The 24,872-nt window shown below is 30.4% G+C and overlaps 1 protein-coding gene across 1 annotated transcript in view; it reads left to right on the top strand.

The window, feature by feature from the left end:
* Positions 1-24,872, top strand: part of LOC113375501 — a 66,879-nt gene that overhangs the window by 7,662 nt on the left and 34,345 nt on the right. Inside the window, exons 4-22 of the mRNA XM_026615431.1 lie at positions 11-240; positions 3,364-3,492; positions 4,283-4,570; positions 6,080-6,127; positions 6,481-6,567; positions 8,660-8,871; positions 11,110-11,278; positions 11,927-12,039; positions 12,249-12,349; positions 14,438-14,606; positions 14,731-14,846; positions 15,023-15,209; positions 15,886-16,010; positions 16,327-16,487; positions 16,552-16,654; positions 16,717-19,112; positions 19,389-19,512; positions 19,653-19,765; positions 24,187-24,231. Coding sequence (XP_026471216.1) covers positions 11-240; positions 3,364-3,492; positions 4,283-4,570; positions 6,080-6,127; positions 6,481-6,567; positions 8,660-8,871; positions 11,110-11,278; positions 11,927-12,039; positions 12,249-12,349; positions 14,438-14,606; positions 14,731-14,846; positions 15,023-15,209; positions 15,886-16,010; positions 16,327-16,487; positions 16,552-16,654; positions 16,717-19,112; positions 19,389-19,512; positions 19,653-19,765; positions 24,187-24,231 — 4,916 coding nt within the window. The remainder of the gene's footprint in view (positions 1-10; positions 241-3,363; positions 3,493-4,282; positions 4,571-6,079; positions 6,128-6,480; positions 6,568-8,659; positions 8,872-11,109; positions 11,279-11,926; positions 12,040-12,248; positions 12,350-14,437; positions 14,607-14,730; positions 14,847-15,022; positions 15,210-15,885; positions 16,011-16,326; positions 16,488-16,551; positions 16,655-16,716; positions 19,113-19,388; positions 19,513-19,652; positions 19,766-24,186; positions 24,232-24,872) is intronic.

The raw sequence follows: 24,872 nt of genomic DNA, 5'->3' as shown, positions 1-24,872 counted from the left end.
TTTGAATAAGGATCGATATTTGAGGCTTTGCGATGAAAACTCAGTTGTGAAACGTGTTTGCAATGAACAAGAAAACAAAATTAAACGCCTGGCAACGAAACTTCTTCGTATGGCATCTTCATCGTCGGCGAACGGTGCGGACAGTAGTACTGCAGAGAGCCTATGCGACGGGGAAACCAACGCCAAAAGGGCCGATAGACTTGAATTTCTGGTCGGACGTATAGATGAACTTACTGCAAAGTAAGTTTTAAAGATGAAAATCGTTACAATATTATATATAAATAGATTATTTTCTTTATTTTATCTCTTTAATGTGCAGATGAAGATTTGAGTTTATCAGTGTCGAGGTCATTTATTTCATAATTCATAGTCGATTTACGGAAAAAGGAACTGAATTAACTAAAATCTGGTTACACTAAATGTTCATCAATACTATTATTTTAGCATGAAAAACAAATATTTAATGAAATATTTTCTGTTCTTTGGACATTTTCCCTTATCAATTATTGTGTGAAAATGATGATTAAAGCATGTAACCTTAATTAGTTCCATGATTGGTTTATAAATAGATAATATGCTATGTTTTTAATATTCCAATTAAATTTATAACGATGCAAAATTGATATGTTATTATACAATGTTATCATATAACGCACAATGTCGACTCGCGTGAAAGAGGTATTGAGATCGAATCCTGACGCAACGTAGTCATACTCATACATTTATCGGCAAAACAAGGCACATTCTCATGTTTCATACAAAATGATTAAATCAAACGCATGGCACACTATTATAATATATATTAATTAATATTATATTGTACTAAAATAATATAATTATAATAATAATATTAATAATAATATACACCCTATAATAATTATTTCGCTAACTTCTAAATTTCTCTCCATAAAATTCATCGTTATTGTAATTAAATAAAATGAAGCAAATATGTTAAAAAGTTCATATTACTATAATTATTAAATTCACTACATTTTGTTCAACAATGCTTTAAACAATAATTAGATTTTTAAAATAAAATTCACCCATGTTTTAGTCAGCCATTAAATTAAATATGAAGTCGAAAATCTTGTGGGCTAAAGTGTATTGCGGAGGAATTTTAATTTCATTGATTACTGATTGATTAAAATTACTAAACTACCAATATGTATGCTCAATAATCACGTAAATAATTTATCACTTATGAATAAGTAAATAATGTAATAATATCATTTTTTTCTATGAATACTGAGCATTTTGAACTATATATATATATATATATATATATATATATATATAAATGATATAAAAAATAATGTATGTTAAAAGCAAAATGACGACTTCTCAAAAACGTAGAATGTTTAATAGCATAAGATATGAAATTAAATAAAATTTTGATAACTCTTATTTTGAATAAGCACACTACAAAGTCTCGTATTATATTATGTAATTGAGGTGAATATTCATAGATTAAATGTTATTGGCAGTTCGAATCCTACCTTCATGAAGGCAATATCGGTCTATCTAATGGCGGTCTTTTTTCAGTATTCTATAGATATATCATTACAGTTAGTGCGGAATCGTTCGTTTAAATGCATACAAAACACACTTAGTTTAATATTATACACAGGTGTTATGACCTCCAGGAAAATGAAGCACATACCGCCTATATCAAAAATATCTTTAACATAGTTAATGGATAAATGAACATAACACACAGTGAATTACAGCCAGCCTAAATGTTTAGAAATCATGATGCCAATACTCAACGTCGTTCAGTAAGAAACAATTTGTTTTGTGTGCCTTTTTACTTTAATGAAGGCCCATCATAAGGCTGAACCATCAATCAGTACCAAAGTAATTACAAATAATAATTTTTTGAACAAAGAAATTATTCTCGCAACACCACCTCTTCAGATTTTTAATGGAGGAGAATATTATGTTTACGTTTTTTCGACTTTTCATTTCAAATGAGCTAAAATTTTAGCTTTCGTCGAAGTTTTCTAAAAAAATAACTGCTGCGACGATTTAAAAAAATATGATTTTTAATGAATTATGATCCTTTCGATAAGCATACACAAACTGTTTCTATACAATTAGGAGATAAATGCAAAATTTTTATTATACGTTTTATTCAAGAGTTCTGAATCGTGTGCCGTGTTGTATTTTGTGACGATTTTTTTTTTTAAACTTTTTATGATTATCTTATGTTCATGATTTTTATTAATTTAAATAAATTTATTATCTGATGATATCTTTTTATTGCATATCAAGATTAGTATGAAGTTTATGTTCTTGGTAACTATTATTATAATAAATAATTGTTTAGGACTTTTAAATTGCTGAACCAATAGCTTCCTTTTTTATCAAAAAATTGTTTATTCAATTTCTCAGTTATTTTATTAAACGTTTCGGGAATATGGAATGTTCCTGAAGAAGAAGACACCTCATATCCCCGGAACTAAGATAAAATAATTGATAAATTGAACAATTTGTTTTTTCATATTATATATATATATATATATATATATATATATATATATTAGGGTGGTCCTTAAAATGGTCATTTTTGAATTTCCTTGCTCCCAGGGGCTCAAATGGTTCCAAATTGATAAAAAACAATTCTCTGAAAGTTTTAGCTCTTAATATTAACGTTTAGATAGAGCGCAATTCAATCAAAGTTTTGTATGGAAATAGCATGGAAAATTTTTCAAAAATTTTAAAAATGTTTTTTAAATGTAATTTAGCGAACAAATGAATGAATAAAACTCATTCATTTGTCGCTAAGTTATACCTAAAACATTTTTTTTTAATTTTCAAAAAAATTTCCATGCTCTTTCCATACAAACTTTGATTGAATTGCGCTCTATCTAAACGTTAATATTAAGAGCTAAAACTTTCAGAGAATTGTTTTTTATCAATTTGGAACCATTTGAGCCCCTGGGAGCAAGGAAATTCGAAAATGACCATTTTAAGGACCACCCTAATATATATATATATATATATATATAGACATCCATCCAAATAATATCAATAGATGAAAAACCAAAATGCTTCAAAAAATATTTTCAAACTATTTACATACGTACCGGGTCCCAATTTGACTCTTTTTCAGTGGATAAATCTACAAAAAATGATATTTGTATATTATTTCTATATCATTTTTGCAATTTTATTCACTGAAGAAGAGTCAAATTGGGATTGATAAGTATGTAAATAGATATTAAATATTTTTTAGAAACATAATTTTGTTTTCTTTATGGTTTGATTATATGGATGTCTCTTTAGTAAGTATTTTGTTTTTATCAACATATATCTATCAATATCTGAAAAAAAATCCAATATGTATTTTATTTGAAATTTCAGGATAAATGATCTAGAAGGTGGTAATCGCCAGTTACGCGAGCGCGTGGTGAAAATGCGGGAGCAACAACAAATCAATCCGTTAGCAAATAAATCCAAATTTAGACTCCGGCGAAAACGACATACTAAAATGTGAGATATTTACCATATGTTATATTTATTTTTCATTCTTAACCCCTTAACTTAAAATGACGAGCAGAGCCCGCGTGCAATTGCTAGGCCAAAAGTGAATACTACGAGCCCGCGTACGATATTCGGGCCAGAAGCAAATATTACGCATTTCGGGCATGGGCCTGTATGGTGTACGCAAGTATTATAAAATACTTATTCATACGTAACTATAAAGCACAAAATTGTTTTTATTTTTGTGATAAACCTACACAATGAGGAAAAATAGTCACAAACGACGCGCCAGCTTGAACAACTTTGGCCCATTTTCGAATCTAAATCGTAAGTTAAGGGGTTAAGTAGTCGAAAAACTTCTATTATTTTCGATTACTTTTTAGTATGATACAATAACCAATTTGATTTTGTTCTTCAAAACACGATCTTCATTTCACATGATAAATCACGAAAGCTATTGTAAATTTCATAATTTTTGCTAATATAAACAGAATGAATAAAATATTATTATAGAGTAAACAAATGCAAATATTACCAGTTGATATTCGAATCGACTTAAGCCGTTGCATTTTCATTTAGATATAGAACAGAAATTGTGGATGAAAACTTAGGGCAAAAAAATTATATATTGATTATATATATGAAAAAAAAACGAGCCTGATCCAAACATTCATTATATAAATTTATATAACAACTTTTTTATTATTTTAGTTTATTATTTTATTTTTATTAAAATTTTCAAAAATAATATTGATAGTCTCATATAAAACGGTTTTGAATTTTAACTTTTTTAACATAGGTCAGAGAACTGCAGAGGTTTGCCTGGATCGTGTGATTCCACATCATCATCTAGTTGTTCAGGAATCAAGAAAACTAATCGCAAAAAATATAGCTTGCACATTAGTAAAGAGATAAAAAAGATAAATAAAGAAATTAATAAAATAAATGATGAAATAAATGAAGCAGTGAAAAATGATAGCAATAATGAGCTTTCGGCGCCAGAAAACGAAAAATATATAAAAAAATGCAATTGCGAAAAGGATTCAGACAAAGATCGCTTGAGAGCCGGAGCTAATTTCGACGATAGGTAACAATTATTACTATTAGTGTTAACATCATTTTTACAAGAATGTTCAAAGTAGAATTACCGATGCTAATACTCGTAATCTATACACACACATATATATATATATATATATATATATATATATATATATACAGTGGAATCCGCTTAGTATGACATCGAAGGGACGCAGAAATCAATGTAAATATGTTACATGTTTCAGTAATTAAAAGAAAAGCCTATACATATATGTATAGGCTTTTCTTTTAAATTAAAATGTATACATTTTAATTAAAAATAATAATGACACATATTATAATTTAATATAAAGTAAAATTGACATAGGGTAGGGCGGGGCACAAAGGTCCAATTTGACTTTCAGTAATTATACTGTCTAAACCCAATGAACAACCTTGCAACACATAACACACATCAAACAAGTATAAATCGAACTATGTTCAGGAAAAATTTCACATAATTCCTAATTATATAAATATTATTTTTATACTATTTTTTTAAAATTTGGTATCTTACCCTTTCTACCCTATATACGGGGTAAAGTGAGACAACCGGGGGGCAAACGGATGCAATTCTACTAATAAATTTTAAAGGGACTTTACGCTACATTATTGAACCAATGCAAAATATTAATTTTATGGGTACATTTGTTTCAAAGATAACACAGTATATTACATTGATCTGTTATTGATCAGAAATATTCATCAGGAGAGCCGCAATAACAATTTATTTAATTAATCTCTTGTAAAATTGCTTTTTTTTAAAACTTTATTATTTTATTGCTTACACCTTTGCCAAAGTAATTCCTTCCTTTTTATTCCACTCATGTGCTGCTTATCTTCTGATAGCAAAGTCATAAGAATAAAGGTGATGGTTGGTTATACATTTTTTGCCCTCTACTATCAAATATTATTGTTAAGAAAATCTAATTTTGTTTATGAGATATCCGTGGTGGACCATTAATAAATGGTCTACCCTACCCATAAACATACAAATGTGTTTTTTTTTAATGTTAACATAATTTTATTGTAATAACAGTTCCTGGTGCTACTGTGCACAAAAGACATAGCAATTGCTTTCGTAGCCTTGGCCACATCATGTAAAATCATATCGGTCATTATAACTGGACATATTTTTTTTCAAAAATGGGTCGTTATAAGCGACATGTCGATGTAAGCGATGTCAATATATCCGACTGTTTTTTAAGGAATTTGCCAAACAGCCTAGCCCGCGTCCTAGTGTTCAAGCCCCCAGCTCTGGCAACCGCGATATCTTTTTTCATTTGAAAATATTGATCAAAAACGTGTTTCCAATTGAAAATAAGCCCATTTTGGCCACTGCGATGTCAAATAGCAATGGGAAATCTCTCACACTATTCTTCCCTGAATCAAGTTGGGGTTGTAACTCAGCTCACGGAATTGCTCTACGGCATTTCCACCCATTATATATATATATATATATATATATATATATATATTATTAATTCCATCTTATAGATTTAAGATTTTTTTCCAGCTCAGGACCTGACGCGTGTTCTAGCGAAGATAGAAAACCTAGAAAAAGGTTTGTTGTTTAATGTGCTAAGATTATTTAACCATAAATGATGTTATTTAATGAATTTCGGTTGAATGAAATGTATTTTATTATATTATCAATAATTAGAATTGCCATTTGTTTTAGTCAGACTAGCAAACAATAAATCAGATAATTCGAATCATACTTCATGTAAATATGTGCTGGCTTACCTTATGACATAATTATTATTAAAGTTAATGTTTTGTATATCTACACGTTAACAATTTTTTTTCGTCAATGATTTATTAATACTAAAATTTTATGCTGTGATATATTATCATATACGGGTTTTTATTACTGAAATCATACATCAAAATACATTGAGCTATTTTTATTTGCAGAAAAAGTAAAATGCCATGTACCTGCGCAGATTGTCCAACAAAAAAAATTAATAGAAAACGTCTGGCTTTATCGGGCGGTGGAAATATGTAATTATTAAAAAATATTTTATAATAAAATATTAACACATTAAGCCTGGTGTCGGGTCCTAGGAACCGGACAGTCAACTTTCCGTTTGGCCGGCGTCGGTCCCAAGGTGCTGCCCTAGAATTTCTGCTTGAATGGTGTGTGTGATCCACAAAGTTAAAAAATAAAATTAATCTTAATCAAATGCAGTTAAAAAAATTTTCAATGAAATTTAGTGAAACATTCTAATCAAAAATGTGGTACGTGTAAACATTGGCGGTCGACCGACGACCGTCCGTCACTGCCGGCTGAATGGAAAGGACAGCAAATAGGGCGCCGAGCTCAACGTGTTAATAATGATATTTTAACATATATTTTATATTATATACTATTATGAATGTATATGAAGATTTTAAGGCGATAACTTTAAATTTCACTTAAATATTAGATGTTATTTTTAATCGGTTAATATTATAATGTTTTTGGACATAATTTGGTAAAAAGTTTAAAAGATCTATTAATATAATTTGGGTATTGTTGTTTTTTAATCTTTTTGAGGTAGGTCGATATCCACAAAACTCAAGTCTATAGAGTCTATAACATGCCTATAAACCTGTGTGCACGTGTCGTTCATGGACGACATCCAGTGTGTCGACGATAGCTTGAAGATTTATCACTCTGAGTCAAATTATTTAGAATTCTGATTTGTTATTGTGTTTTTTGCTCTTCAGAAGTATAATTTTAAATACATTTTTATTGATAATGATTGTTTTTTTTTATAATTAGCACTCGCGCAGCAGTGTCAATCCTGCGGAATACATTGCCGTAGCGAAACGGCTAATATATACTATTGTTCTTACTTATTGTTGTACAATTAAAGTGGATAAGTCTTCGGGTCATTTTTCTTAAAATAATGTTCGGAACTTCAATGATTCTATTCTTAGTCCTTGTTATTGTTTGAAAAAAGTGATTAATTTGCAATATTTGTATATAACAGCAGATGGCTTCATTGCTTGATTGTTATTTTACATTGTGTTGTTTAATTATAATATATATAACAAACACAATGCCGATACATGTAAGAACAAATATTAAGCATTTTATAGATTTTGGAAGATCCTTGATTTAATTAACTTCCCGTAGGGTAAGTTATAGTAATCGCAAAAAAATCGAAAATGAAAATTTTTATATATCTTTACGTTTCATAGGTTTCTGAATATTTTGGCATACCTTAGAAAAAATGGATGTATGTGTGTGTGTGTGTGTGTGTGCGTAGTATGTATGTGTGTGCGGATACAAATTTTCGTCGACGATTTCGGGAATACGGATAAAGCAATTTGAATAATTTAAAAAACATTCGATCCGTATTGATAAGGAGACGTGCTGATTAGTTTTTGGCGGAGGTAGGTCTAGCCGTTCCGAAGATATGGGGCAAAAAGTGCCAAAAACGGTACCTCAGTTTTTAATAGAACGGAGCGTCCGATTTTAATAATTCAAAAAACATTTTACTTGTATTGACAAGATGAAGATTTGATCAAATTTTTATAAGGGCAGGTTTAGCGGTTTCGGAGATATAACGAAAAAAGTAAAAAAAAAATGCTTTTTGGCGGTCAAAAATGATCATTAGATATATGTACATCAAATTATCAGATATTTTATAGAGATTTTAACAATAAGTATAAATTTTGTTTACATTCCTATGGGTTCCGTACCAATGTTTACCCGTTAGACAGCGACGCGGCGCTTACGCGCTTTATATTCTGTCTCTATGCATTTAAAGCAGTACGATTGCTTTGAAAAAAAGTTCAGATCTTCCAACATATGTCAAAATAAAGAAAACATTTTTTTTTTCAAAAAAAAAGATTTAAAAAAAAAAAATTTTAAATTATTTTTTTTTCAATTTTTTTTTCAAAAAAAAGTAATTTTTTGTCAAATTTATAGTTTCTCAAAAATCTTATTTTTTCGAAATAATTTTTTTTCAAAAATGTTAATCGTTTTTAAAAAAAAAAAATAATTTTTGGTACGGGAAGTTCCAGCAATTTGCCTTAAGGCACGATGCCCTAATTGCCTTAAGACAGAATTCCACTTACAGCTAGTTTACCCTTGTTATTCTAGCAAAAAGAAACCGTGGTTAGGTGATGAAGATCCATACCCGGTACACCAATGCGACAACTTGGGACGTTCAAGACCAGCTAGTGGCGCATCCGGAAAATCTCGTGCATCGAGTATCGTCGGTGCTGGTTCCGTGAAGAACAAGCGCCGTGTCGCATCCAAAAAGCAATTGACCACCACGGGAGCCGGCAATGGCACCGAATCCTCTAAGAAAGGTTACATTTTTATATACTACTAAATCTAATATGTAGATTCATTATAAAATCCAGTAAAATTTAGCTAACGAGCACTTGATTTAAAATATGTATAACATTCTACACATTGCCATAAAATAAATACATTCAAACTATAATTGCTTATATTTGTAGTATTGTGTAGTGTCAAACGATTCAGAATGACCTGAACTTCGTGTGTTACATTTGCTACATATGTAAAAATTGACTGATAGTGCTAGGGTATCTTTTTACCAATTTTTACATTACATTTTAAATATGATTGTCGGTCGTAAAATTAGGTGTAAGTGGCATTTTGCCTTAAAGTAAGTTGCAAAAACCTTTCCGGCAAGTGTAAATAATTGTGCCCATAATTATGAAAGTGGTCTAAGTCAAAAACCAAATCGTCAAGAATGAAGAAGATAGTGGTTGTAATTTCGACATTATATGGAATTCATTTAGTGTTAATTATGACAGTGGTCTAAGTCAAAAAATGAAGGAAATTATATAAACATCTTGAAAATGGCACGTGGCCTTCTTTGACACGTTTTTGAACATCGATAAACAAGTATAAATAGATAGCAAACTGGACCGCTTTTCGATTATTTTAATTTTAATTTTCCGCTCCTGCTACAGAGGCGCGACGAGTGTAGCATGAAAATTCACCCCTAGGTTCAATTCTAGATAAATCCAAATCCTTAGGTTTAATTCTAAAATATATTTATATATAATATTGTTACTATAAATCTGAAATTTTATTATGTGAAATGATAACAAAACATACTCATAAAAAATATATTTTCATTTATATTAAAAACATTTTCAAAAATATTATAATTAATTTACTTAAATTATAATAATATTATTATTATAATTTAAGACCAAAAATATACGTAAATATTAAATTACTTCCATTATACACCAGCATTAGACCAGTATCGGAAGAAAAACATAAAGATATTATGAGTTTACTACCAGAATCCCTCCAGTTTTTCAGGAACATTTTAAGAATCTTAAATACTCGAAATAATGATAAAAATCAATTACCGTTTAAAAATAATTAATAAATGCTCACGAATTATTTCAATAAAATTATTGTTTCAAATAAAACTCAAAGTTCTTTATTGCTTTAAGTCATTTATAGGACATTCAGTTAATTTTGAAAATGGTCTAAGTCAATTCAAACTTTAAAAACAATATTATCGTATGAAATTCACACAAAATTTCATATTCATAATAAATTTCCATTAATTAAGACTAATAAAATAAAAATTAAAATGTCGCATAATGTAAAAATATTTTTTAATTTATTTAAATGCAATTCATTAAATATATTGAAACAAGAAATATATGACTAAGACCACTTTCATAATTATGGGCACAATTGACTTAAGTCGATTGATTAACTTGTTGATTGAATAATTTCTTATGTTTGTAGTATTGTGTAGTGTCAAATGATTTAGAATGACTTGAAACACTGTGTGTTACATTTGCTACATATGTAAAAATTGACTGATAGGGCTAGGACATCTTTCTTTCCAAAGTTGTCATTAAATGTTAAATATGATTGTCGGTCGTAAGATACAAAAGCTTACGGACAAGTGTAATCGACTTAGTAAGTAGATTGATTAACTTGCTGGTTAAATAAGTAATTTCTTACGTTTGTACTATTGTATTGCATTTGCTACATATGTAAAATTTACTGATAGTGCTAGGGTATCTTTTTTACCAAATTTGACATTGAATGTTAAATATTCATATATATATATATATATATATATATATATATATATATATATATATATATAATATAATAAAGTAATTACGAAGAAACAGTTCTAACAAATTCTTTGCCAAAAACTAATCAGCACGATTTCTAAATGCGGTTTTTGAATTTTCAAAATCGCTTCGGAAAGCTAACTGACGCGAATGGTTATCGAGTTTCATCAATTGGCTTATAAATTTTTGATATCGATTTAACTGTTTTGAGAAAAAGTCGATAAAAGGTCTGATTTTGACTCATGTTAAATAGAGCTGCTTATTTTTTCGGATTTTGATGAATTTTAAAAATTAAACGACTTGTCGTAGAGCCGTAATGTTGTAGCGAGAGGCGCTACAACCAATATAGTAAATAAGCATAAATAATATTAATTTAAATGTGTATTTGCTTAATTAAATAGTTATGAAAATTTGAGGTGTGAATTCTTCATAATATAGTTTTGAAAGAATTTAAATTTTCAGATCGCAGAGTTATAACATATGATACTTTCACCACACCTCAGCGTCCAGGTACGCCACCAGTTGTGCCCGGAAGATTGGGAAATATTACGGCAGCACGGAACGCAAGTACTAGTCCTGGTCCTGGTAGTAAGCTAAATAATACATCCACTAATATTGGATTCAAGAGTAGGTATAATAAATATTCTCAAATTTCTTAACGTCCGATCGAAATGTACCGTACTAATCTCCCAACATTAATGTTGGCCTGTTTGATGCACTTTATGATGTTAATATCTTTGAAATTATGTTATTTGCGAGGCAATGGATTATCAGAGTAATTGTGAGATCGAATTATTAGTTATTTAGTAAATATTTTTTTGCAAATTTGGCAGAATATTTCGGCAATATAATTTGAATGTATCAAAAGAAAATAAATTTGGTAATGATCTATTCTGCGAATTAAAGGTACTTCAAAATTCATTAATTATTGTTTTTTTTTGTAGAAAATTTTCAATTTGAAACGATTATTTGTATGCGTGGCGACCAAAAACTTACGTACTTATGTACTTCTGATTTTATGTACTTTTTCAAAAATATGTTTTTTTTTATTTTCAAAAAAATCACATTAATTTACTAGAGTTATTTGTAAAAATTTAAGTATTCATTTCATTCAAAAAATATAATAAAACAAATACTAGATAATATATGAGTTAGCCGATGAGAAACATACTTTGAAAAATAAATCGGTCCAAAAATTATAACAAATTTATTGTAAAAGCAATTACATGTAGTAATCTTAAAATATGTAAATGTAATGTTATCTGGTTTAATCTTCCAGAGAAGCATCACCCAAAATTTTGGGAAAACAATCGCACGCTACTTCGCCAGCTCCTTTGAGTCTGCAGATTCGTGGCGGTCCTCCGGCACCTCAAGGACCATGTCCTTGTGGAAGTGAGTGCTTTGTTTCAAAAAAATGTTTGTTTCTAAAATTGATAAGTAATTTATATTGTTCTAAGAAAAAAGTTTTTATATAAAATAGTATAGAAAAATTCTTTTACTTAATATATAACTCTGAAATAGCAAGATGAAAAATACTTCAACAATATCGAAGTTCAAATATTTTCATAATTCAATAAAAATATCATTTTGTTCAAAAACAGCTGTGAGTAAGGACAACGACTGCAGTCCTTTGACATATGAAGCGAGTCCATTTACAGCAACTCTTGCAACCACTATATGCTGTTGTAATCCGGAGAAACAAGTAAGCATATCAAATCAATAGTTTTACTAGGTACAATACCTTGTACAAATATTACCCAGTAAATTTAAAAAATATCAAAATCTAAAGATATAACAGTTTTTGAAAAGTGGGCACAATAAATAACTATGGCAAACATTATTACGCAGAATTTTTAACTTCCCGTAGGGTAAGTTATAGTAATCGCAAAAAAATCGAAAATGAAAATTTTTATATATCTTTACGTTTCAGAGGTTTCTGAACATTTTGGCATACCTTAGAAAAAATGGATGTATGTGTGTGTGTGTGTGTGTGTGTGTGTGTATGTATGTATGTATGTATGTATGTATGTATGTATGTATGTATGTATGTGTGTGTATGTATGTGCGGATACAAATTTTCGTCGACGATTTCGGGAACACGGATCAACCGATTTGAATAATTCAAAAAACATTCGATTCGTATTGATAAGGAGACGTGCTGATTAGTTTTTGGCGAAGGCAGGTCTAGCCGTTCCGAAGATACGGGGCAAAAAGTGCCGAAAACGGTAACTTAGTTTTTAAGAGAACGGAGCGTCCGATTTGAATAATTCAAAAAACATTTTACTTGTATTGACAAGATGAAGAATCGATAAAATTTTCATAAAGGTAGGTCTGGCGGTTTCGGAGATATGGAGAAAAAAGTAAAAAAATGAGCCATTTGGCGGTCAAAAATGATCATTAGACATATGCACATCAAATTATCAGATATTTTATAGAGATTTTAACAATAAGTATACATTTTGTTAACATTCCTATGGGTTCCGTACCAATGCTTATGCGTTAAACAGCAACGCGGGACTTACGCGCTTTATATTTTGTCCCTATGCAGTTAAAGCAGTACGATTGCTTTGAAAAGAAAGTTCAGATCTTCCACAATATGTCAAAATAAAGAAAAAAAAAATTTTTCAAAAAAAAAAAATTTAAGAAAAAAATATTTAAAAAAAAAAAATTTTTTTTTTCAAAAAAAGTAATTTTTTGTCCAATTTATAGTTTCTCAAAAATCTTATTTTTTCAAAGTAATTTTTTTTCAAAAATGTTGATCGTTTTTAAAAAAATAATAATTTTGGTACGGGAAGTTCCAGCAATTTGCCTTAAGGCACGATGCCCTAATTGCCTTAAGACAGAATTCCACTTACAGCTAGTTGAAACCTCACTTGATTCGCTAGACATGCCACAACATAATGGTAATATAAATGTTCGAATTTAGCCTCGTAATTAAAAAATTATTGAATTAATGAAAAGTACGGTAATAATATATCAAAATCTTGACATTCTTAACGTACCAATTCAATTTCAATGAAGTTAGTTTCAGATTAGGTTGGCACTTGCAATTACTATTAATGTCCCAGGAATATTTTTATGGGGCAAACCAACCATTTCACTTGTGTTAGCTGCCCCTGTAACTTACACATTACATAATTCCACTTTTACATTCTGTTCAGTTTTATTATACTAAATTTGCTAAACATTTTTTTTGTCTCAAGAACGTTTGTCGGCTAGCTAGTATATATATATATATATATATATATATATATATATATATGCATATATACATATATATGTATATATGTATGTATATATATATATATATATATATATTATATATATATATATATATTTCTATAAAAGAACAAATAAATACAAGTATTTATTTATAATATACATTTCGACACGGATTGTGTGATATCATTCAGCAATTCTTTGTTAACAATATCTAAAAAATATTTACAAAGTTTTTAAAGAATAAACTTAGTAATTTCATATTTAAAATAATTAAAAAATATACATACGACATCAGGAATTTTTTTTTTTAAATAATACGTATAGAAAAACCAATCATACATTACATATAAAATAAATACATAAAATAAACAATATTAACTGAACATGTTTTGTTTTTAATGTCTCAATGTCGAACAAAAATATCTAATTACATATATATATATATATATATATATATATATATATATATATATATATATATATATGATTCTTGTTGTTTGAATTATGTAAATTTTAAATATAAATAAAGGTATATTATTAATTATGTTAATTGATAGTATTTTTGCAGACTGTAGGGTGCTGCTGTTACCCTGTTAGAAAACAAGCCGGTGGCATTGCAAACCCTGATAGTATTCTGCATTTAAATACGGGTAATCCTTCAAAATTACCGAAAGGTGAAAAAAACGCCAGTAATCCATCTCCAAATTTAAAACCAAATTCTGCAATTACTAATAAGGGTAATTCTAAATGTAGAAATTTTAATACAAATTTGAAAAATATATTAAAACTATATATCTCATATTAAAATTATAAATGTTGAAATTTAGTGTGTTTCTAAATGCAGATGCGCTAATATTTCAGCAGCTGATAATCCGAGTGCACCAGGATCGGCATCGATTAAGCGCAGATCTCTTTCACAAACGGTTAGCAGTCCTACGTGCGTCGATTTGGTCGATCAAATCGTTCAACTCCAACGAGTATAACATTTTCATTGATTAACAATCGCAGTTCAATACTCATGCTCTTGATTAATGTTTTTAAAAATTCAAATATATTTCTATTTAAATTAATAAATTTATATCAAATTGTCATTGAAACGTCTATAGTAAAATCTTTATTCTCTAAGGTTGTATTTAAAAGGAAATAATTCTAGGAACTCCAATTAGAGCGTAACCGTTTGTCGCAATGCAGTTGCAATTGTCCAGCTCCTTTGGACGCCTGTTGCAGTTCGCGTCTCGAAGAGAATCTGCAAGCGATTGCTGTACAACGTGCTTTGAGGGACCAAGAGACGGCTTTGGCGGCACTAAGAAATGAAGCAGACGTTATGAAGCGGAGAACTTGTGAGTTAGATTTTCAACTATATTTTTCACATTCACACTCACTATCACTCTCTCTCTCTCTCTCTTCTCTCTCACACACACACACACACACACACACACATATATATATATATATATATATATATATATATATATATATATATATATATATATATATATATTGTCCGATTTAGGTCAAATATGCACCATTTTGTTCTATAATTTGTTGCAATTTTAATGGTAGCTTCATTATGCCTCTCTCATAAAAGTCTTGGTCCTTATTAGCGAAAAACTCCAGCAATTGATTTTCACCCTCTTCCCTTGATGCCAATTTCTTATCACTAAAAAAGTTTTGCAATGCAAGAAAAAGATGGTAATCGCTTGGTGCGACTGTATGGTGGATGCATCAAAACCTAACATATATATATATATATATTAAGTGAAACTTGTTTTTGTGCATTCCATTTTATGTGATTCAATGTTTAAATTGAAACCATTTACCCTTGTATATAAAATTATCATAGCTGTTCGTTGTAATACTTCTCCGAAACGGTTCGACCGATTTTTATCAAATTTGTTGTTCTCTTATAACTTTTATGATCAGTTTTATCCCTAAAAATAATATCATTTATTGAAAATATTATAATATTAAATAAATATATTATATACAATATAGTTTTAATTAATGTAATTTTAGGTGATTTGAATGATGAATTAGATCGTGCAAAAAGTGAAGTTCTTACGTTACGTCAAACTATTGAAAAATATCAACAACAAGAAGCAAAAGTACAAAAACTTGAAAAAGAACTGGAAATGGTCAACGTAATTAAATATTTATAAACATATTAATTTTGATGCGATGAATTATTATTTTTTAAGTAAAGTAATGATAAATATTGCCGAATATTATTTAATACAATTAGATTAAATCAATTTACTTATATTATAACATATTTGTTTATATATTATAATTATTTATAAATGTTAACGAGCACTGTCATATTCGTTATTATAGCAATTGATTTTGAAGATTATGCATAACATTGAGTAATCAACCAATATATTTTTTTTGTAATATTAGTAAAAATGTATTTTCTTACTTTTCAATATATTATAATTTTTTTTTATATAATTTTAGCGGGAAAAAGCAATATTGAAAGCACAAAATGAAGCTTTGTGCACTTGCAGCGTGGACGAAGATAGCATTTCCGCAGAAAACAAAGCGGCCATAGAACGATTACAAGCCGAGAACGATTCTTTACGATCTAAATTGGAGCAGGAAACAGCTGCATTACACAGGTTTGTATTATGCTGACAAACTTCAAACAAGTAATAATCTTCCGCATACAAAATATACATTTAGTTGCGAATGTGAATTAGCACAACTGCGTGCCCAAGAACAAGCCTGCAGAAAATCAAATGAAGAACTCTTATGTAGACTTCTAGAATTAGAAAATCGTCATGAGGTATGTAAATGACATCGTTCAATTAACATTCCGTTAGATATTAATAAAAACTGTTTGTGTAGGAATGTAGATCTTGCAGTGAAGACGCTAACGAAATATCACTATTTCCTTATTATCAGCAAACATCGAATGCACCACAGCCTCAACCTGTCGTTGGTCCGATCGGCCGAAGAAGATCAAATCCGGCTCACTCACATCCGAACGTTCATGTTCAACAATCAGTATCATCTCCTTTGTGTGCTCCGCCTTCAACAGATTCATCAAAGCAGTCGTATACGCCCGGTTCTAATTATAGCAAAACTTATTATAATACACGCTATAACACTTGCAACTTAAATCATAATTTATCTAATAACACTCAATCAGATCAGTCTTATGGCACATATGGTTCATCGTTATCAGGACGATTGAATGAGTCACATAACGAATCAGGGTCATCCAGACATATTATTAGTCCACCAAGCGATAGTTTTCAAAAACCTCAATACTCATGTGGCGGTAAAAATCTAATTAATAAAACAGGATGTGAATGTTCGCAGAAGCAATGTGATTGTTCGACAAGACGGAATTGTGAATGTGCTCCAAAACCTCTTTGTGATTGTAGACAGCATTGTGAATGTTCACCGAGAGCAACGTGCGATTGCACTTCTAAACCTTCACCTTGTGAGTGCAGTTGTAAACCTACATGCGAGTGTAATAACAAGCCGATTTCTGAGTGTAAATCCAAGCCTGCAGCATGTGAGTGTAATTCTAAGCCCCACAGTGATTGTTCAAAACCACCTTGTGATTGCTGTGATAGACCACTTTGCGACAAACAACGAGAACAGGTCTGCGAGCCCGCGAGTATGCCTTGTGAATCCGCTTCTCAAGTGGAACCTGAATGTTTTCCTGAAACACCATGTCAATCTGATTCTGCTCCATCTAGTCTTTGTCGATCTTCTCAAGTAACTCCATGTGGAGCCCCTAAAAAAATATTGTGCGAATCTGCTTCAGGACCGCCTTTTGACGCTCCTCCAAATGAACCATGTAGTCTATCGCCTTGTGAAATAAAAAAGACATGCAAGTCTCTGCCTGTAAAATATGAAGCACAATGCTCATCTAATATACTTTGCGAATCTATTCAACTACCATGCAACGTGGAAATGACGCATGCTGCGTTGCCTGCTATTACTATGAGTACGACACTGTCATCTGCGACTAGCCCTTTAATAAGCTTCAAGCCCTTCAGGGATACTGCTAGCGATGCTATTTCAATATTTGCATCACCTTTAGCGGCCGGTGAATGTTCAGATTCTTTAGATACGGAAGAAGCAACACAAAAAGAGGCGTCGCTACCATCAGAGCCAACCTCAAATAAAAATCAGGATATAATACGCTGTCCGCCTTGTCCACCAGATACTGTACTCCAAAAGCCAGCAACTCAACCCCATTTAAACGGTAATGAACATCAGAACAAATCTGAAGATCAAAATAACACAAATCAGCAGACTCAACAATTAAAAATGAACCAAGAAGATACTGAAAAACCAATAAACGAGTCATGTAATCATAGCCAAGAAAACCAAAATTTATTGCAAACACGGACGCCACCATGTGCGTATTCTAAAAAAACAGCTTCTTCAGAGAATATGTGCGTCTCGACAAAGTCATGTACTCCAGAAAAATTATACAGTCCTGAAAAATGTAGTACACCTGAAGAAAATGTTACTCCCGAAAAAATATGTTCACCCAAAAATATGTTTACACCTGAAAAAATATGCACTCCTCAGAAATTAAGTACTCCGCAGAAACTAAGCACTCCGCAAAAACCAAGTACGCCTCCGAACCTAAGTCCTACTCAGGACCTATGTTCTCCCGAAAAGCTCAGTACTCCACAAAAACCAAGCACTCCGCAAAATCAAGGTAGTCCACAGAAACAATATACACCACAAAATACAAGCTCTCCAGAAAAAAATTGCACACCTGAAAAAGGTAGCACACCTGAAAAGGGTAGCACACCTGTAAATGGTAGCACGCCTGAAAAAGAAAGTACACCTAAAAACGAACGTATTTCTGGTAAAATTCCAGAAGTTGCCGTAGAAAAGCAAAGTACTCCAGAAAAGCCATGTACCCCGCAAAAAAACTGTAATCCGGTGAAATTACGTACAACTGCTACGGTTTGTACACCCGAAAGTTCTTCTACTTCTGAATCAATGTATTCTCCAGAACAAGAGTGCACTCCTGAAATTATTTGCACACCTGAGAAGGCGCGCTCAACAGAAAGAGTACGTCAGTACCACGGTTTGCGAATTCCTGCACCTCCGCCGTTACCAGCATCAAATCACATACCTTTACCCCGCGGGAATGCTGCAGATTGCCACCCTGGTCACATTCCCAATTATCCTTGCAATGAATATAGTGATTCGCCTTGCTCAGATTCGTACAGTAGTTCTTGTCCGACCATAGGCTCTTCTTTCAGGTTAGAAAATTGACTAAGCTGAATTATTATAATAAGTAGAAGTCATTTTTTCAAAATATCAATAGCTAATTAAATTTGGCTGAAATTTAAATTCAGGTCAGATTAAATATATATTAAGTTCTTGTGTTTAATTAAGGTCTCATCGAACATATTCATAACTACGTACAAATAAATCTGCAAAACAAATTTCTTTATTTTTAGTTACATTATTGGCCGATTTGAGAAATAGAAAATAGAGAAAAAAATAGTTTTTATTTGTATTTTTTTGATTTTTAGATCTTATGGTTCATCATTAGTATCAACAAATTACAGTTCGCGCGAAGGTCCTCAGTCATATTGCCCTCGTGTACCAGAACATTCTTTTCAACCTACTGCCCAGGTGCATAGACCCCAAGCTAAGGTATGAGTGAAGCAGAGAATTTATAGCTCATTTTTTTGGAAATATCTAATACTTTTTAGCATTTTTTAAAATACTTATTTATTAAACAAATAAAATGCAATTATATCAATTATTTCATTAAATATCTAATTGTATAACAGTTGACGTTGGCACAGCAGATGGATCAGCAGTTGGGAGAACCACCGACGATTTTGGCAATTACAACACGCCGCCCTGCATCAACATTTGCCACTGAATTGATAGCACAAGTCAGGTCAGATTTATAATTAATTTGTGTACTAACAAATTCTTATATATATATATATATATATATACATATATATATATATTATATATATATATGTATGTATATATGTATACTTCAAACAAACAAAATAAAAATGTAAAAAAACCTCCAAAAATCAAAAAATATTATTTATGGCGACCTTTTGGAACTATGTACTTACACGAACATGATCTTATATAGAAGAGTAGTGGGGCGCATGGCATCGTGCCTTAAGGCAAATTGCTGGAACTTCCCGTACCAAAAATTAAATTTGATTTTTGAGAAATTATAAATTTGTCAAAAAATTACTTTTTTTTTGAAAAAAAATGTTTCTTTTTTTGACATATTTTGGAAATTCTGAACTTTTTTTCAAAGCAATCGTACTGCTTTAACTGCATAGAGACGAAATATCGAAGTGCGTAAGCACCGCGCCGCCGTCTAACGGATAAGCATTGGTACGGAACCCATAGGAATGTAAACAAAATTTATACTTATTGTTAAAATCTATATAAAATATCTGATAATTTGATGTGCATATGTCTAATGATCATTTTTGATCGCCAAATGGCATTTTTTTACTTATTTTATCAGATCTCCGAAACCGCTAGACCTGCCTTCATAAAATTTGATCAATTCTTTATCTTGTCAATATAAGTAAAATATTTTTTGAATTATTAAAATTGGACGTTCCGTTCTCTTAAAAATTGAATTACCATTTTTGGCACTTTTGCCCCGTATTTTCGGAACGGCTAGACCTGCCTTCGCCAAAAACTAATCAGCACGTCTCCTTATCAATACCAATCGAGTGTTTTTTAAATTATTCAAATCGGTTGATCGGTGTTCCCGAAATCGTCGACTAAAATTTGTATCCGCACGCACATACACACACACACATACATCAATTTTTCCTAAGGTATGCCAAAATATTAAGAAACCTTTAAAGCGTAAAGATATATAAAAATTTTCATTTTTGATTTTTTTGCGATTACTATAACTTGCTCTACGAGAAGTTAATAAGCAAAAACAAGCTAGCACTAGCTGTAAGTGGCATTTTGCATGAACTTTTCGATATGTGTAAATCATCGTTTTAAACAATATTTTTTTAATTCATCCATGATCTACCTGTCTACTGGTCCACCTCTACATGTATTACCTAATATCTATATACCTCTCTACCTGTCTGCCTGTCAACCTATCTTCCTGTCTACCTTGTTAATCTGTTCACCTGTTTACAAGTGTCTATCAATTCATAAGTTTTCCAGTTTGCCTACTATTACTATTACCTGTCCACCTGTCTAGTTACCTACCTGTCAACCTGTCTGACAGGTAGAACTGCCAACTTCTTCATTCCGTCAACACCAAAGTAAAATATGTTTTAAATCATTTAAAACAGATGCACCGTTTTCTCAACATTTTTAGCACTTTTTCGCTGTACCTCAGAAACGGCGGAACACGTACACATATACATATAATACAATCATTTTTAATATACCCTAGAAAAATTGGTTTTATGCATGGCTGTGTATATCAGGGGCGTAGCGTGCCTTGACGAGACCCCGTATCAAAATTTGTTTGGGGCCTCCCTCAAGAAAATTTTTTTTTTTTCCAAAATATAAAAATACATAAAATTATAAGAATATTTATTTATCAATCTAATTACTGTCTATCTATCTGATTTTCTCTAATTTTCTGAATTTTTCACAAATGATTCCAGATATATATTCACTCTCCTTGCCTTTTTTTTGAAAAACTGAATTATTTAGTGATCTTTAAATTTTATAAAGTTTCTGTCTCTTGGAACATACAGGTCTGGTAGACATTTTTGTCCTGAAGTTTTTACGTAATTTTTAATTAGTTTTCATTTTTAAAATTTCTTTTAGCAGTTGCGATTGTAATTGGAAGAGCCAAGAATAAAATGCATACTGTTATTTCGTTGGGAAAACTGGATACAAGCCTATTGCATTCCATCATTATTGTACCTTAATGAAATAAATTTCTTAGATTTCTGTATTCAAACTATTTCTAAAACCATCAATTAGTCATGATCATATGAGATATTTTTATAGTATTTCTTTATAGTAATTCAGTCGGCAGTTTTTTTGGAAAATTTATGAATAATCGATTTCAAAAAGACAAATGTTACTACTTACGTCGCAAAAGTTTTGAAATCTTTGTATGGTTTGTGAAACTAATATATCCAAACAGCAATAGCATACATTAAAATAAGATTTCGGGTCTAAAATTCTCTTATCTTGTGATAACTCATCATAATAACGCTTCATCATCTGTTGTCTATTTTTCTTTAAAATAGTTATTGCAATCTATCTTTTTAACTTCGAAAAAACATCGAAAATGAAAATTTTTATAAATCTTTAGGTTTCAGAGGTTCTGAACATTTTGGCATACCTCAGAAAAAACGGATGTATGGATACAAATTTTCGTCCACGTTTTCAGGAGCACGGATCAACCGATTTGAATATTTCAAAAATATTCGATTCCTATTAATAGGGAGATGTGGTAATTAGTTTTTAACAAAGACAGGTTCAGCCATTTCGGAGATTTGGTGCAAAGTGTGCCGAGAACGGAGCATCCGATTTGAATGATCTAAAAAACATTAAGTTCGTAATGATAGGGAGAAGTGATGATTAGTCTTTGGCAAAGACATGTCCAACCTTTTTTTGCTATTACTGTAACTTACTCTACAAAAAGTTAATAATAATCTAAATGAATTATAAAACTACACAATCGGGAAAATAGATATAGATAACACATAGATAAATTGACGTTTGGGTGAAAATCATTTTTGCAGTAACCTAGGATTCAATTAAAAGCGCAGAGTGCTGAAAATGACCGACTTTTTATTCTTTACACTTTGACTTGCATTACGAGGAGCTCTGCCACGAGAAATGAGAATATCAACCGAGTCTTGTCTGCTTTCAGGCGACAAAGCCTATTACTGTTACAAAATTATACATTCAAATTAGTTTATATACTTAAGGTATTACTGAAAGTAATAATTCTAATATTACTTTTAGTTATTTAGTTTATATATTTTTAGCTTATTGACTTCCCGAAGGAGTTTATTTTTTCATCAAAAAATCCGATTTGCTAATTTTATGTTTTCTCGACGTTTCAAGCCATTCTGAATCGAATGAGACCAAATTTGGAAAAAGTATATGTGTGTGCGTGTGCATCAACAGATTTTTTGCCGTAAATCGCCGTTTTAAATTTAAAAGCCATTTGATGTATTTCGATGAGGACTATCGCTTGTCAGTTTTGTGCGACGATCGGCCGAGACGTTTCTTTATAAATAGCAGAAAAGTAAAAAATTTTTCGTCCACGTTTTAGCCTGCAATTCTAAATCGATTATGAAAATTCAAAAACCGTTCGAAAGATATTGGTTGGGAATCGTGCTGATCAGTTTTTGGTAAAGATCGGCCGGGCCGTTTTCTTGTAATAAAGTGTTGAAATTTTTTTTTTCGAAGATTTTGATTATTATTTTTTTGACGGTATATACCATACTCTTCTAGATCATACTAAAATATCACGGCCCTACGACAATTTGTCAAAATAAGACGTTTTCTCAAAAACGCCTAAACCGATTTTAGAAATTCAAAAGCCATTTGATGTTTCTCGATTAGGACTATCGTTTGTCAGTTTTGTGCGACGATCTGCCAAGCCGTTTCTTTGTAATTTGGAAAAAAGTGTTAAACTATTCGTCCACATCTAAACTCATACTACCGGATCGATTTTAAAAAATCGAAAACTGTTCGAAAGATATTAGTTGGAAATGGTACTGATTAGTTTTAGGTGAAAATCTACCGAGCCGTTTTCTTGTAATTAACTGTTGAAAAAAAAATTCAAGCCGATTTTCATGGAACTTTTTTTGGCGATATATACTATGGTCTTATAGAACTTACTGAATTATTACGGCCTTACGACAAGTAGTTTAATTTTAAAAATTCATCTAAGTTTGAGAAAAAAAGTAGTTTTTTTTTATGTTTGTTAAAATTAAAATTAGACGATTTACTTGGTATAATGATAAAGTACCTGGTCTTATTAAACATACTAAACCATTAAAGTTCTACGGATACTGCTATAATTATAAAAATTGTTGATTTTTGAAAATTTGCTTTAAGAAAATACTCCGAGTTAACGTGTTCGTTCGTTTTCAATTATGTCTAATAAATCCACTCGGAATACTTTTAATGACTCCCAAATTAATTTATTTTTTATTGATTAAGTCGATTATTTAAACATATCGGGAAGTTCATGTAACTTGCCTCAAGGCAAAATACCAATACCAACTAATTTAATTTTGCAAACAAATATATACAAAATGCATATTGATTTTGTAGATATTCAATTATATCTAGTGCGAGTATTATAAATTAGTTTTATATTTGCAGACCTCCTTCAGGAAGAACAATTATTCCAACTCCTAGAATTTGTAGGTAAATATAAAAACATATAATGTTATGCATCTTGTTAAAAATAAAACCAATAATTGAACATTAATAACTCGTACATAATACACACACAGATATATATATATATATATATATATATATATATTTTTTTTTTTGAATAGTCTTGAATTTGATGTTGATATATATGTTTAATTTGAGTTTAATATTCGGGCGTAACGCCAATAAAAATAGTATGAGTTTTTTTTAAAAATTTATTTATTTAAAATCCATACGTTTCGGCTAGCATCTTAGCCATCATTCAGTGGTAATCAAGTTAACTATAAAAATTGGAACTAAATAAATTATATGAAAGGAAATTTCATGGTAAAACAATAATAATAATAATAGTAATAAAACACTTACAATTTTGTATCCTAATATAGCATATGAAACCATTATTAATCCATGGTATGAGTATGTGCACATTGATAGGATATATATTTTTTAACACAAACATCACAAATGGTAAAACACACTAATAATCATGATAACTTAACAAGTTGTCGAAACTATGTATTTACTCTTCGGAGTTTAGGATAGAAATGTCACATTTTTCTCAAAGCAGTTTTTAACATGTGTTGATATTTTTTGGAAAATTTAAAAGGCCATGGGATTTTGTTATTTTT

The sequence above is a fragment of the Ctenocephalides felis genome, unplaced genomic scaffold, assembly GCF_003426905.1.
Source record: "Ctenocephalides felis isolate EL2017-DRISC unplaced genomic scaffold, ASM342690v1 CF-g0.4_SCAFFOLD_01886, whole genome shotgun sequence".
Classification (NCBI taxonomy): Eukaryota; Metazoa; Arthropoda; class Insecta; order Siphonaptera; family Pulicidae; genus Ctenocephalides; species Ctenocephalides felis.
Note: the sequence above shows the minus strand (reverse complement) of the source record. Positions and strands in the feature narration are given on the sequence as shown.